Source organism: Ursus maritimus, unplaced genomic scaffold (genome assembly GCF_017311325.1).
Source record: "Ursus maritimus isolate PB19 unplaced genomic scaffold, ASM1731132v1 scaffold_35, whole genome shotgun sequence".
In the NCBI taxonomy this organism is placed as follows: Eukaryota; Metazoa; Chordata; class Mammalia; order Carnivora; family Ursidae; genus Ursus; species Ursus maritimus.
Genome location: NW_024426119.1, coordinates 8,540,152 through 8,556,134, shown reverse-complemented (window position 1 = coordinate 8,556,134; position 15,983 = coordinate 8,540,152). Strand labels below are relative to the sequence as shown.

The 15,983-nt window shown below is 47.1% G+C and overlaps 1 protein-coding gene across 4 annotated transcripts in view; it reads left to right on the top strand.

Moving 5' to 3' along the window:
* VPS39 (VPS39 subunit of HOPS complex) overlaps positions 1 to 13,958 on the top strand; it is a 42,381-nt gene extending 28,423 nt beyond the window's left edge. For all 4 annotated transcript variants that reach the window (XM_040620494.1, XM_040620497.1, XM_040620495.1 and 1 more), the window contains 14 exons: positions 2,799 to 2,941; positions 7,657 to 7,800; positions 8,270 to 8,411; positions 8,554 to 8,640; positions 8,972 to 9,045; positions 9,385 to 9,483; positions 10,008 to 10,125; positions 10,631 to 10,759; positions 11,401 to 11,503; positions 11,724 to 11,769; positions 12,664 to 12,813; positions 12,977 to 13,111; positions 13,363 to 13,454; positions 13,667 to 13,958. In XM_040620494.1, the coding sequence (XP_040476428.1) occupies positions 2,799 to 2,941; positions 7,657 to 7,800; positions 8,270 to 8,411; positions 8,554 to 8,640; positions 8,972 to 9,045; positions 9,385 to 9,483; positions 10,008 to 10,125; positions 10,631 to 10,759; positions 11,401 to 11,503; positions 11,724 to 11,769; positions 12,664 to 12,813; positions 12,977 to 13,111; positions 13,363 to 13,454; positions 13,667 to 13,742 (1,538 nt within the window). In that variant the 3' untranslated portion in view covers positions 13,743 to 13,958. The remainder of the gene's footprint in view (positions 1 to 2,798; positions 2,942 to 7,656; positions 7,801 to 8,269; positions 8,412 to 8,553; positions 8,641 to 8,971; positions 9,046 to 9,384; positions 9,484 to 10,007; positions 10,126 to 10,630; positions 10,760 to 11,400; positions 11,504 to 11,723; positions 11,770 to 12,663; positions 12,814 to 12,976; positions 13,112 to 13,362; positions 13,455 to 13,666) is intronic.
* Positions 13,959 to 15,983: the final 2,025 nt, after the last annotated feature.

The window sequence follows — 15,983 nt, the reverse complement described above, 5'->3', positions numbered from 1 at the left end:
ACTGAGCAGGGAGCCCCACGCAGGGCTGGATCCCAGGACCATGGGATCATGATCTGAGCCGAAGGCAGACGCTTATCTGACTGAGCCACCCAGGCGCCCCAGTTTTTATATTTCTTGAAACCCATATTTAGATCTTGAAATTGAGCCTCGGACTATTGAATTTGTTCAGATACTATATTTAGTACTTGCTTAGTCAAAAAATTTTGTCAAGCTTCTACCATGCGTTGGAGACTATTGTGTGTACCAAGTAGTGGGGTTTATATTCTGTTGGAGAGAGGACAGACAACCAAATAAATAAGCGAATTTATAATATATTGGGAAGTGGTAAGTCCTAAGAAAAATAAAGCAGGGCAATGGGTATAAGGAGTACTGAAGATAGGAATTAGGATTACAGTTTAAGATAAAATGGTCAGGGAAGGCATCTGTAAGAAGTTAGGGCCTGAAGGAGGCTATTTAATGAACTGGGCAGGTGTCTGGGGAGGTGCACTGCAGGTAGAGGGAATGGCTGGTGCCAGGGTGGTGAGATTGGAACGCTGCCTAGTGCATTCCAGGAGCAGCCAGACCCATGTGGCTAGAGCAGAGTTGATCTGTATCCTTTGTTCTGCATAAGGAATATAATCCCCATTATTGCTGGGGATTCATTGTGTGGCATAATCCTGGACTCGGTGAACATGCAGTCCAAAGGCAAATCAGATGAGCGATGTCAGTGCCAGCTCTACCTTTGATCCTGGGCTTTGAGGATAAATAAGACATGTTATGTGGCCACAAAGCGCTTGCATGCAAAACCACTCAGTGAAACATTGGAATAAGTATTTCCAGGATTGTGGAGAAGCAAGTCAGGAGGTCTCAAGAGGAAGGGGAGTGAAGAGGTGACCGGGCTCTGGAAGACAGAAGCAAAAGCAGAGCCGGAAGCCAGGCGGCAGGAGGACCCAGTGGTGTCCGAGGGTCTGAGCCACAGTCCAGTGTGATGTTGGTCGTGCTTGATAGATCATATGAGAAAGAGATGTTGGGTCTAAATCTTAGGGGACCTTGAATGCTGCAAGGGAATTTGGACTTTGTATGTAGACTTCGGGTGACATCACAAGGTTTTAAGTAGAGCAGTGTGATTAGAGCCCTGTCTCTGGACGCACACCACAGTGCGGGAGCCTGGCAAAGCCTAGGCAAGGGCCGCAGGTTCACTCCGGGTCCCCAGCAGCTGTCTGCGTGCCTCGGAATGTGCTTCTGTGCGGCAACACACAGAACTGCCAACTGTCCCATTCAGTTGCCGCTTCTCAGGAGTGTCTGTTTCAATTTATCATAATTCTCAGATTTTGAGGAACACAGCCTTCCTGGCTTGGCAGAAATACCAGCATCAGACACAGGTTCCTTGGGGAAGTTGCGGGTTCTGGAGGCTTCAAGGCAAGGCTGGGTAGCATTTCTCTTCTGGTCTGCTTACCTGGAGCTCAGCTCCTTCTAGAAGGGACATGGCCTTCTCCTGTTCTTCCAACTTTTTTTTTTTTTAATTTTAAGGAAAATAAAGTAATGCTAGGGCAAAACATTTATTAATGGGCTAAAGGAAAAAAAAACTTACTCTAAATCTAGCCATGACTCTCCTTTTGTCTCTTTTTCATCCAAGCTTTTTCCACATGTGTATATCTCAATGTAATTACAATCATAACAGTATATGCTTTTATAGTTTTTATTATTTAAAATTGTTACAGTGTTTTTCCATGTTGCTGTATGCCCTTCATAATTACAATTTGTAATGATTGCATTATAGTCTCTTAGTTGAAAAGACTATAGTTCTGCTGCTGAAGGAATTCCACATTGTTTCCAGAATTGCATTGTTACAAATAATGTTCATTACATGACCTATTCATTCAAATGTGTCTTCCCCACCCCCATCTTTTAGACTGTTTTCTTAGGGTAAACTCCTAGAAGTGGGATTAGTGGGTCCAAGTGCTTTGTTCCTTATTGAGGTAGTGATATTTTTTGCCTTGGCAGTGTAAGAGTGATTCAGTTTCATAATATTGTAAGCACTGGGTAGTATCATATAAAAATTGTTTTACTAATTTTACTAATTAAATGTACTGCTTTGATTCTTAATGTAGCAGAATGTTTTCCCACTTACTTATATTATTTTCTTGTCAGTTGTTCATGTCTTTTGCCTGTTTATCAGACGAAATCTTTTTTTTAACCGATTTATGTTTTATATAATTAACATATTAGCTTCTTGCCATATATGCTGCAAATATATACCTTAGCCTATTGTCTGGCTTCGTTTTAGTAATAGTAATTTGTTTTAGTAATATTCCTTTTTTGACATACAATTCTTTTATTTTTTTTAAGGCTATTGATCTTTTCAACTTTAATATCTTAGCAATTTTTCCTTGGAATATATTTTCTCCTCCACTTTCAGAGAATTCATAAATTTTCCATTCTAATTCTGCATATGTGTATGTGTGTATGCCTTGGAAGATAGAGTCAAGCCACTTTTGTAATGGTTTAGTGAAATATAAATAGTGCTCAAATTATAGAAGTGTAGAACTCATTGAGTCTTTATGAACTTGGAGTCATTCTTTTTTAAAAAATCAGTCTGAGGGCACCTGGCTGGCTCATTCGGTAGAGCACATGACTCTTGATCTCGGAGTTGTGAGTTTGAGCCCCGTCTTGGGCATAGAGATTACTTAAAAATTTTTTTAAATCTTTAAAAAAAAAATACCTGTCTGGAAATTATTTTGCTATAGTATGGTCTTGTTTCATGTGATCCTTAAATGGCTGTGCTCCTTTCTGGGGATTCATGTTTACCTTCCATGTAGATCCTACCCATGTGATGGGCCTGTACCCGGACCTGCTGCCCACAGACTACAGGAAGCAGCTGCAGTATCCTAACCCGCTGCCTGTGCTCTCGGGGGCTGAACTGGAAAAGGCACACTTAGCTCTGATTGACTACCTGACACAGGTAGGTATGACACCCAGGTGTGTGGAATAGTTTACCTGGGAGTTCCAGTACCTGCCTTTCTGTGGCAGAAAACGGCGGTCCTTCTCTAATTCCACAGGCATTCCATAAATGAATGCCGCAGAAGTCATGGTGGGCGCGGCACATTTCTTTCTCCTTCATCTCCCTGCTCAGCCATACCATTGAGCTGTTGGATGCCGAATCCTGATAGCAGGAAATGTACTTGATTTCTGGTACATTTACACTAAGCTCTTCTAGGAACTAAAAAGAATAAATTTTAGTTGATAGAAAATCGTAAGTTTTTTGAAACACTCTTTTGGGACATACATACTTGTGGAAAAATACGTGCTCTATGCAGGAAACTGGGCAAACACAGAAAAGTATAAAGCAAAAGTACAAATTACCAATAACCCTACCACACAGAGAAAAGTGACCAACGTTATAGTATTGTCCTCTAGACCTTTAGAGGCATTATATTCCTTTATTGTGCTTCGCAGATGCTACTTTTTTTTTTTTTTTAAACAAATTGAAGATTTGTGCCAACCCTGCATTGAGCAAGTCTGTCGGCACCATTTTCCCAACAGCATTTACTGTACAGTATCTACAGTATAGATACTCACTTTGTATCTGTGTCATATTTTGGTAATTCTCACAACATTTCAAGCTTTTTCATTATTACTATATTTATTTTTGTGATCTGTGATCATTGATCTTTGATGTCACTATTGTAATTGTTTTGGGATGCCACCAGCTGTGCCCATATAAGATGGCAGACTTAATAAAATGTCTGTGTGTTCTGACAACTCCACCAACTGTCTGTTCCCCTGCCTCCCCCGCTCTTTGGGTCTCCCTACTCCCTGAGACCCAGTAATATTGACATTAAGTCAATTAATAACCCTGCAATGGCCTCTAATTGTTCAGGTAGAAGGAAGAATTGCTATTTCTCACTTTAAATCAAAAGTAAAGATAAGCTTAGCGAGAAAAGCGTGTCAAAAGCCAACATAGGCCAAAATCTGGGCCTCGTGTACCATTTAGCCAAGTTGTGAACGCAAGGGAAAAGCTCTTGAAGGAAATTAAAACTGCTACATCAGTGAACATGAATAAGAAAGCAAAACAGCCTTATTGCTGATTTGGAGAAAGTTTTAGTGGTTTGGATAGAAATCAGACCAGCCACAGCGTTCCCTTTTGCCAAAGCCTAATCCAGAGCAAGGCCCTAACTCTTTTCAAATCTATGAAGGCTGAGAGGGGTGAGGAAGCTGCAGAAGAAAAGTTGGAAGCTAGCAGAGGGTTGGTTCACGAGGTTTATTTAAGAAGGAAGGCATCTCCGTAACATGAAGTGTGAGGTGAAGCAGCAAGTGCTGATGGAGAAGCTGCAGCAAGTTCTCCAGAAGATCTAGCTGAGATCATTAATGAAGGTGGCTCCACTCAACAGATTTTCAGTGTAGATGAAACAGCCTTCTGTTGGAAGGAAATGCCAACCGGGACTTTGATAGCTAGAGAGGAGAAGTCAGTGCTTGGGTTCAAAACTTCTAAGGGCAGGTTGACTCTCTTGTTAGGGGCTAATGCAGCTGGTGACCTGAAGCTGGAGGCAATGCTCATTGACCATTTCAAATATCCTGGGGCCCTTAAGAATGATGCCACACCCATTCTGTGTGTGCTCTGTAGATGGAACAACAAAGCCTGGATGACAGCAAGTGTGTTTATGATACGCTTTACTGAATATTTTGAAGGTCACTGTTGGGAACTGCAGCTCAGAAAGAAAGATTCCTTTCAAAATATGACTGCTCATTGGCAATGCACTTGGTCACCCAAGGGCTCTGATGGAGGCGTACAGTAAGATTAATGTTTTCATACTAACACAGCATCTTTTCTGCAGCCCATGGGTCAAGAAGTGATTTTAACTTCCAAGTCTTTATGAAATACATTTCACAGCCTATAGCAGCTGTAGATAATGACTCCTCTGTATCTGGTAAAGTACATTGAAAACCTGGAGAGGATTCACTATTCCACACCCCATTAAGAACACTCATGATTCATGGGAAGAGGTCAGAATATCAACATGAACAGGGATTTGGAAGAAGCGGATTCCACCCCTCAAGGATGACTGTGAGGGGTTCAAGACCAGTGGAGGAAGTAACTGCAGATGTGGTGGGAAGAGCACGAGAACTAGAATGGCAAGTGGAGCCTGAAGACGTGACTGACTTGCTGCGATCTCAGGATAAGACTGCAATGGATGAGGAGTTGCTTCTTACGGATGAGAAAGTGGTTTCTTGAGACGGAATCGACTCCAGGTGAAGATGCTGTGAAGACTGTTGAAGTGACAACAAAGGATTTAGACTATTCCATAAACATAGGTTAATAAAGCATTGGCAGGGTTTGAGAGGATGGACTCCAGTTTTGAAAGAAGTTGCATAAGTAAAATGCTGTCAAACAGCATCACATGCTATGGAGAAATCATTCTTGAAAGGAAGAGTCAGTTGATGTAGCAAGCTTCATTGTTGTCTTACTTGAAGAAATTGCTGCAGCCACCCCAGTCCTGAGTCATCAGCATTCAGGCAGGACCCTCCGCCAGCAAAAAGATTACAACTCACTGAAAGCTCAGATGATGGTTAGCATTTTTTAGCAGTAAAGTATTTTTTAATTAAGGTACATACATTATTTTGTTAGACATACTACCATACTGTGTAAGCATAACTTGTATGCACTGTGAGACCAAGAAATGCATTTGACTCGCTTTACTGAGATACTCGCTTTATCGAAGTGGTCTGGAACCAAACCCACAATGTCTCTGAGGTATGCTTGGATATGTACTCATGAATTCGGTTTTTTAAAAATTTATTGGGGCCCCTGGGTGGCTCCGTTGGTTGAGCGGATGACTCTTGGTTTTGGCATCGGTCATGATCTTGGGGTCCTGAGTTTGAGCCCTGCATCAGGCTCTGCATTCAGCAGGGAGTCTGTCCCTTGGCCTCTCCCCCCCACCACATGCACTCAATCTCTCAATCTCTCGATCTCTCTCTCTCAAATAAACAAATCTTTAAGAAAATAAAATTTATTTATGGGGTTATTATTGCCAGTGGATATCAAACCAGAGTTGTTCTATAAGCTTACTTTTCAAAAATTTAGCTGTATATTGAAAGAGTCCTTCCCTGTCAATAAATATTCCTCTATAACATGGCTTTATTTTTTAGAGGGAGTATTTAGATTTAAGAGTTTGTTTTTTTTCAGTTTACTGTTATGGAAAGGTAAGTGAAATTTTCAAGTGAACACTAAAGCTGATATCTCCATTAAAGACTGTTCACCCCAAACTTCTGTCACAAATGTCTATTATTTATTTCCTGGGCTCTCTCACCCAGAGTCAGAGAACTTAGTGACTTTTTTTCCCTGTAATTGTTCTGAAGACCTTTGTAAGAGGTCTCCTGGGCAGGCACTGAGAAATACTGCTGGGAAATTGTAGGCCAGCTACCTGCCACCTGCTTCTGGGTTAGTGAAGGCCCCACAGGGCTGGTCAGGCATGCATAGCCTTGGCACTTCCTAGACGTTGGGCTCCAGGGGTACCCAGCTGTGGCTGGCAGCCGGCAAGGAGCACACAGACATGCCTCCATCTGCACCCTACACAGCTCATTGGCCGTGCCAAGTGAAAAAGGTTCCTGGGGAAGAATGTCTCCCGAGGCCGTGGCATTGAAGAAGGCCCTGTACTGCCATTGTCTTTGCTTTAGGACTCTGAGCATACATTTTTCCCTAGACTTCACTGACATTTGGAATGTGTGAAGTTAGCCAACACTGGTACTGTGCCAGAGAGGTGGTAGAGCATAAAAGACCAAGGGCATTGCCAGACACAGTCTAGTACAAATGGGATGGTTCTATTTATTTGAAGTTCTAGAATAGGTAAAAACTAATCTCTAGGGGCGCCTGGGTGGCACAGCGGTTAAGCATCTGCCTTTGGCTCAGGGCGTGATCCCGGCGTTGTGGGATCGAGCCCCACATCGGGCTCCTCTGCTATGAGCCTGCTTCTTCCTCTCCCACTCCCCCTGCTTGTGTTCCCTCTCTCGCTGGCTATCTCTATCCTGTTGAATAAATAAATAAAATCTTAAAAAAAAAAAAAAAAACAACTAATCTCTAGTGATAGAAATCAAATCCGTGGTGTAAGAGGTGGGTGGGATTCTTGGAGAAGAGCACAAGGGAACTTTCTGGGGTGATCGAAAATGTTCTGTTCCTTGATTGGGGTCGTGGTTACATGCATGTATGTATGTGTCAAAATGGATTTCATACTTTAAAGGGTACATTTTATTGTATGTTACTTACACCTTAAGAAAGCTGATTTTTTTTCTTTTTAATAAAAGAACATGGGCTTTGGAATTAGACCCTAATTTGAAACTTGCCTCAGCTGCTTGTGAGAGATCTAATATCTATGCCTTGGCTTCTTCGCTTGTAAAACAGGGATGATAATAATATCTGCATTTGTTGTAGGTTTAAGATAGGATGACATAAATTTCTTGGCATAGCACCTGGTGTGTAGTAACTACCCGATAAATAATTATTACTGGATCTGTGGCAATTTGGCATTCATCTGTTTTGATCCCTGATATAGATTCTGTGCTAATGTGAGACCAGGGTGGATAGGTGTGAGCTGTGTTGGCAGTATTTGGAATTACAGGGTAGCCCAGGTGAGAAGGATGATTTAGTCCTGGCCTTAACCCCACATTTCCGGGCCTTGGCAGAAACGAAGCCAGTTGGTAAAGAAGCTGAATGACTCTGATCACCAGTCTAGCACTTCCCCGCTTATGGAAGGCACTCCCACCATCAAATCCAAGAAGAAGCTGTTGCAGATCATTGACACCACGCTGCTCAAGTGCTACCTCCATGTGAGTTCTCCAGGCACTCGGTGCCCACAATTTCCCCAGCCCCCTGAAGCTGGGAAAGGGCTACTTTGGGGTACCTGCCATCAGGAAGAGGGAAATCTTTGATGATGGGAACCGCCTAGCCTTGACCTGACACCTCTGAGCTTCTGGGAATTAAGAGGATAAGGCAACAGTGGGCTGGTCTTTGCCAATAAGACTGGGGTTGGTGCTACAGGGTGAACAGGGACAGTATTTCCTGAATGTATCCCCTTCTTTCCCCGACTCCCCTCCAGCACGTTAAAACCTGCTGTGTGAAAGAGTATAACGCTGTGAAAGCCACTCCCTGTAGTCCTGGAGAAGGGTGGTTGGCCTACTCTGGCTTGGGTTCCATCCCTAGTCTTTCGGCCTGAAGTAGGCATGGCCTACGTGGGGGACGGGGGTGGGGGTCCCCCTTCACGACACGGTTGCCATGGAAGTCCTGCTTCCTCTGCAGACGAACGTGGCCCTGGTGGCCCCTCTGCTGCGCCTGGAGAACAACCACTGCCACATCGAGGAGAGCGAGCATGTACTGAAGAAGGCGCACAAGTACAGTGAGCTGATCATCCTGTATGAGAAGAAGGGGCTCCACGAGAAAGGTGGCCGGGACAGGGGCTGCTCTGATCTGGGAGGGTCTCTTGTCTGTGGAGAGGGGAAACCTACTGAAGTGTGGTAATTCTTCCATGGGCATGTGCCTCCTGGATGAAGCTAATGACCTTTTGGGGGGGGCTTCATGGCCAGCTCTACAGGTGCTGGTGGACCAGTCCAAGAAAGCAAATTCGCCTCTGAAAGGCCACGAGAGGACAGTGCAGTATCTGCAGCATTTGGGTAAGTCCAGTTTTTGAAAGGGAAGTGGGAAAGGATTGTGTTCAAATAGACCTGATCTCCCTCCATTTTGGATTCTGGCTGGATAGGCCCCTCCCTCGTGTTCACCCAGCTTTGTTTCTCCACTTGGGTTCAGAGTCCCCCCCCACCATGGTGGAACTGTGACAGCCCTTTGGCATGTAGCCAGCCCAGTAGGGCCGAGCAGCCCTGAGTGACTGGTGCTTGGACAGAACTATCTTCCCTGGGAAGTAAATTTGGGGGCAACCTGTGTACCTGCCTTCCCAGTCCTATGGGCAGGGTGGGCTTCACCTGCCAACAAGTCTTTTCCTTCCAGGCACAGAAAACCTGCATTTGATTTTTTCCTACTCGGTGTGGGTGCTGCGAGACTTCCCAGAGGATGGCCTAAAGGTAGGTTATGGGGGTCTCTTGGATTTATCTAGTACCACGCTTGGTCCTGATTCTACTTAGGACAGTGGTGGGTGGAGTGGGGGGAAGGATTCATGCAGTTTCTCTGGTGTTGGGAGGAGTAACCTGGGAAATAGACAACAGTGTAATGTAGTGGAGAGTTCCTCGCGCAGACGTTGAGAGACAGGCACCCACGACCTAGTCTGTCACACGAGCTACCAGTGCCATCTGGTAGACCCTTCCACCTTCAGAAGTTCGCTTGACTCTCCACTGTGTGTGTGGTTGGTTGGCAGCACTGCAGTCAGATGGTTCTGCTGCTGGAACTTGGGTTTGTTCCCACAGATCTTTACCGAAGACCTCCCGGAGGTGGAATCTCTGCCACGGGACCGAGTACTCGGCTTCTTAGTGGAGAATTTTAAGGGCCTGGCTATTCCTTATCTGGTAAGATCTTCTTTTGGTCTGAACTAAAAACCTTTAAATGCGGGATCCAGGACCCCATGGGGCAGTTATTGGACAACTTAGATTGAGGTTTGTGTCACTTGGGGACTGGTAGAAATGTGAGGAAGAAGATTATTTCTGCCTCCTCTGAAGAGATCTTGGTAGATCGAGCTGGAAATGTTTCTTTTGATGAATGGCTTCTAAATCTAGTAAAGTATAGAGGCATAAAGGAGAATGATGTTCGAGAAAAACATCTCAAAGCCACGTTTGTATGGCCATTCAGATTGAGCTGTGACCACAGGACAACCAAATTGGTTTTAAGTACTAGAATGCACCTATTTAACTGTAACTACATGGGCTGATGCGAGAGTTTAGAAAATTATGGGACAAAATTAATAAAGGAGCTTAGATTGCAAATCAAGAAAATCTGGATGGGACCTTTTGGGCCTTAAAAATGTGAGGGAGATGGGGTGACAGAGCTGGGTCACAGCGTAGAGGCTACCAGGTAGACCCATGTCTTGCCTCAGGAACATGTCATCCACGTTTGGGAGGAAACGGGCTCTCGGTTCCACAACTGCCTGATCCAGCTGTACTGTGAGAAGGTGCAAGGTCTGATGAAGGAGTATCTCCTGTCCTTCCCTGCAGGTACCAGTTCTCATAGAAAGCCAAGTGGCCCCGGGCCTTAGCAGCCACCTGGGACCCAAGGGTGCCATGTGGCATAGGGAAGCAGACCTTACTTTTCTCTGCGGGCCCAGGTGGGTGGGAAGTTCCTCAGAGGAGCCAGGGCAGCTAAGTGAGCCAGTGTGGGAGCCTCAAGAGCTCTTGTCTGGATCTGGGCATCTCCGAGCATCACCCCTGTGGGCAGGGGAAGCAACAGATTCGTCAGTAAGACGACAACTGTGCTGATAAGAAACAGGCTTGCTTAACAAGAGCGCTTGTCTATCCAGCTTGTTTTTCTTTGTATCTCAAGCCAATGTTTGGGGGTCGAATAGAGACCATAAACTAAGAAAAGTCCAACTGGAACCCCCAGTGGAGGCCCTTTCTGATCATTGTGGTGCTATCGTTGAACCCCGTCCCCGTCATTTTTCTTGATGACCCCACCTTGCTGCCCAGCAGCGCCCTTTCATATTGAGCTTGGTTTCTTTTGAAGGCAAAACTCCAGTCCCTGCTGGAGAGGAAGAGGGTGAGCTGGGAGAATACCGACGGAAGCTCCTTATATTCTTGGAAATTTCTGGCTACTATGATCCAGGCCGGCTTATCTGTGACTTTCCTTTTGATGGTGAGTGTCTGGCTCATGGCCAAAAGCCACTGCAGCAGAAGGGTTTGCAAAAACTCCTCCTTCTCTTTTCCCCAGTTCCCTACTCTTCCCAAAAGTTGGGGCTGGAAAAAACCCCATGTTTCAGGCCAGTGCTGCTGTTCTGTCCCATCTGAAGACCTGCTTTTGTACCGTGACTGAGAAGAGTCTCTTTTGGGTGCGAACCACCTGGCAGTTGATGGCCAGGTTGAAACCTGTTTACTGCATCAGTACATGTTCTTGGGCAAGTTCCTTATTTAGCAATATTTGTGATCCGGCATAATTTGTCTGAAAAGGACACACGTTTGTCTGCTGTATAAGCTTGGGAGAGCAGAGACCGAGTGTTTCCTTTCCTTAGCTGCAGTGCCCGGCACATCGTGGGTGCTCGTTATGCACTTGGTTGCTGGATGAGGGTTCTTACCCAATGTAGAAGTGATCACAAAAACGGGGGGAGAAAGTACTTTCTAAAATAGTTCCCTCTGCCCTTTTTTAAATTTTAGCAATTTTCTCCTTGAAAAAATCCCAAGTAATACAAATAGTTTACCCATTTGTGTAACAGCTTAGCCCCTGGCCTGTGCCTACACAGTGGTGGTGGTGGTGGTTACTTACGCTCCTTCTTCTCTCAGGCCTCTTAGAAGAGCGCGCACTGCTGCTGGGCCGCATGGGAAAGCACGAGCAAGCGCTCTTCATCTACGTGCACATCCTGAAGGACACCAAGATGGCCGAGGAGTACGTTCACCCCGCCACCGCACCGCCCAGCGAGTGTGACAGCAGGCCCCACAGAGAGAGGAGAGGCGGGAGAGGCTCAGAAAGCCTCCTCCCTCCACTCTGCCTCCCGTGCTGGCCCCCCATTGTGGCGCCATCATGAGGCTGCTCCCGCAGGCAGAATCTGTGACCTCTCTCTAGACATGGCTGCCGTGGCCTCGTCTCACCACTTTCTCCCTTGCAGGTACTGCCACAAGCATTATGACCAAAACAGAGATGGCAACAAAGATGTAAGTAGTGACTCTGGCCCCAGGGAGCATGTGTGCTTTTCCCCGTCCCTCACAGCACACCTCACCCCCTGCCCCAGGGGTGGTCGCAGGTGACACTGGCAGGAGTTGCTGAGATCACTGATACTGCATGTGTGTACTGAGGAGAGGCAGGGTGACCATACATCCTGGTGTGCTTGGGATGGTTCTGGCTCATTGTCACCCTGGTGATTATCAGTAGCCCCCCTGCCCCTTTACTTTGAGGAGTCCCAGCTCGTGTACTAGCTTATGTGGTTATTAGCCTGTTGAGGAGCATCTGATGGTTGCGATGAGGTGCGCTTACATGCTCTGTCTAGAATGCACATGGATTTGTCCGTGTCTGGAGACACTTTTGATTGTCATGCCCGGGGGTGTGGGGGGCAACTGGAATCTAGACAATAGAGGCCAGAGTTGCTGCTAAACAGTGCACTGGACAGCTTCAGCAAAGAATTAGCCAGCCCAGAATGTTGAGTGCTGAGGTTGGGAAACCCTGTGTTACTGGTACCAGTAGGAAAGATGGCATCTCATCTCGGATTAATCCTCATCTGCCAAAATGTGACAGGGTCACAGCCTCAAAGCCAGATTCCTGGGAGAGATCTTTTTGAGTCATTTTGCAGTGTTAGCATTTTGTCAACAACACAATGCTTAACAAACACAATGCATTTGATTTTTTTCTCTCAGGAAAAACAGTCCTTAATTTTAAACATCTGCAGTTGACTGACTTTACCAAACTCTTTTAAAATGTGAAAAATGATGAATTTTACATTCTCCAGGGCAGCTCTTACTATAGAACAACCCGTCTTGTTTTTAGGTGTGGTCATGCTGGGGGTTTCTGGAAGGCTTACCACCAGCCTGACGTATGTGACTTGTATGAGACAGGTGTATCTGTCCCTGCTCCGGATGTACCTGTCGCCCCCCAGTGTTCACTGCCTGGGACCAATCAAGCTGGAACTGCTGGAGCCACAAGCCAACCTCCAGGCTGCCCTGCAGGTCCTCGAGCTGCACCACAGCAAGCTGGACACCACCAAGGTCAGGAGCACTTCTGGGGAGATGGGAGGACTTGGGGGCTCACCGAATGAGAGGAGGGGATAGAGAGAGGGACTGGGGTTCGAGAACTGTGTGGCTTCAGACTTTTCCTCAGGCTCCCTCCTGATCTGCCTTACCCTGTTCCCATCTCTGTTCCTGTCCCTAGGCCATCAACCTTCTACCAGCAAACACTCAGATTAACGACATACGCATCTTTCTGGAAAAGGTCTTGGAAGAAAATGCCCAAAAAAAACGGTTCAATCAAGTGCTCAAGAACCTTCTCCATGCAGAATTTCTGAGAGTAAGAACCTTCCAGACTCTAGGGTGGGGTCGTAAAACTTGTTAGTATGAGACAGTTACCACATACTCCCCATAGACAAAGCAGAGCTTTGTGTTCCTTTAACATTGTAGCTCAAACTGATGTCATAACCAACTTGACACTTTCCATTAGAGGCATCTGTGGGGGCTGCGGGATGGGACAGCACCAGCCTCTGCCTTCGGTTCTGTGTGCTGGACTCTGGGGCTTCTGTCCCAGTCGCTCTCCTCTTGCAGGTCCAGGAAGAGCGGATTTTACACCAGCAGGTGAAGTGCATCATCACGGAGGAGAAGGTCTGCATGGTGTGTAAGAAGAAGATTGGAAACAGGTGAGCCTTCTCCACAGCTGTGCAGCCTCAGCTCTGATGTGGCTCATGCTCAGAAAGGATTTCTGCCTGTTAGCTGAAGGGGAAAGCGGGGCTGCTGACTCTCTTGGCCGCTGGTACTTCTAGATTTCCTTGTGGTTAGGGTGGGTCGCTTCTGGGATGGCACCTTTTCTAGGAAGTGGTCTTCTCTCCTGAGTCGTTTTCCTTTCCTACAGTGCATTTGCAAGATACCCCAATGGAGTGGTCGTGCACTACTTCTGTTCCAAAGAGGTAAACCCAGCTGACACCTGAGCCCAGCATGCCGGGGACTCTTCAGATGGACAGTCGGCTATCCCAGAGGGGGAAGGAGCACCGGCCTTAGGAATGGGGGGCTGCTTCTACCACCAGGTGTCTCCCCATTTGGACACTTCTGGCTACCTTGAGCCCTGGAACATCTCTGAATTTATCAGACTTGCGGTCTGGTGTTACCAGCTTTTTGATAGAAAAAAAGAGATTAGCTACACCTTATATACCATTGTGTTACAGGCAGTTTTGGAGAATTTACTACCCGCTTGGATGGGAGGAGGAGACTTGCGGTCTGGTGTTACCAGCTTTTTGATAGAAAAAAAGAGATTAGCTACACCTTATATACCATTGTGTTACAGGCAGTTTTGGAGAATTTGGACGGGAGGAGGTGGGGAAGGGCATTGTCCTGCCTTTGCACACCAACCAGCTGAACAAGGAAGGTGTCTCAAGTGTCCGTAACCCCGAGATCATTTATGCAGAGTTTTCTATTTAGACACGTGCAGGACTTGGCGCAGAGCCCCCGCGCGGTGGCCTGGAGCCTGGGAGGAGAGCCGTCCTAGAGCGCCTCTCTCCACGCGGGCCGGCCCTGGCTTTCTAGGTGATGACAGTCATTTCTCCATAGTCGCCACGCCCCCTGTCCCCTGGATTCTGCCCGCTCATCGTGTTCTGTTTCAGTCTCCGTTTCGTCCTCACTATTGATTTTCTTCCTTTCTCTCTCCCTTCACTGCTCCCCCCATGCTCTGTCTCCCATTTTCCCCACACCGGGAATACCCAATATTTAAACAAGGTAAAATGAGAAGCTAGAGGAAGTCTCATTTTCCAGGATACACTGATAGCTTATTGTCAGGTATGTTGGGCTGAGAGCTCTGTGCCTAGAAGCTTAGGAGAGCATCATCCCCTGTCCCCAGGGCCGAGTGTGACGGCAGTTCTGAGGACGGCCTACGCTGGGTAGATGAGCTCTTAGGCAGACATCGGCAGAGGCGCCTGCTCATGAGTCACCTGGTTTGGTCCCTGTGAGCCAAGTGCTTTGTGCTTTGGCACCTTTCTCTCTGCGCCGGTATCGCCCGCTTACCTCACAGTCAGCCTGGCCGTCCTTCTGCAGCTTTGTTTTGCAGGGGCTGGAGGACTGTGCCGGCCTGTTGTAGGTAGGTGGTCTCTGCTACACACAGGACCCATCGATCGGATCAGGAGCTGACAGGGACGGGAGTTGGGCATGCTTGTGCGGTGCCCAGGGACAGCCAAGAGCACTGCGGGAGGTGGTCGCGACAGCAGCACATGGGTGTATGAAGGAACTCACCGCCAGATCCCAGGAGCACTTGTAGGGGGCAGGGAGACCCCCACCCCCACCCCCCGGGGCACTGGAGGCCCACAGGAGGAGTGTCTGGCATGGCAGGCCGAGGACCCATGAGGAAAACGGTCCTGCATCCTGTCCTCCCTGAGGTCTTGCAGACTCAGTGTTGATGCTGCTGTGTTTCTAACAGTGGGAAGGGTGGGCAACGGTGCCCGGCCCTGACAGTGTTTTAGTAGTCTGGCCTTGACAGGCCGTGGTTCTTTTTAAACCCCAGCACTGCGCCATGTGGGGTCTGTGTTGTAGGCTGACTTGTGGGTGTTGTAGACTAGGCTCCTCCCAGGCACGCTGCCCACGGAGGCTCTGAAGCGCAGAGTGCGTGCCCTCAGCATCACGCACGCAGACAGGCACTCTGCTCAGGTTTGGAAGGCGGAGCAGCGCTTTGGAAGAGCCATGTCCCTCCTGGCCATACCAACCCACGGGAAGCAGGGCTGCCCTTGGACCTCTTTGCCCCAGCTCGAAGGAGCTTCCCCTGGGAGCAGCAGTAAAGTCATCAGGCCAGCCCTCTGTGCAGCAGAATCCCGCCCCGCCCTGCGAACCCTGACTTCCTAGCTTGCTGTGTCTGTATCTTCCATTCCCACAACCCGTGTGGCACATCCATTGGAAGCAATAAAGAACGTGTGTTTTCTTCCTTCTGGAATACATAAACGACCCAGTTTTCCCAAACTCCATTCTTCCTTCCCTAGGCTCTCTTTGCCCCCTATGGAAGTATGGAGAAGGCTAGAGATGAAAGCTCTGTAATGATTCATGAGGATCTCTCACAATAAACATCGAGTAAGAAACCGGCCTATCTGAGTCTCTTTTTCCCCCCCTTTCCTGTGAAGTTTGATGGAAATAACGATGAGGAGATAATGATTTAGCTAAGAATTGAAAAGAATAAGCCAATTAACGATAAAGAA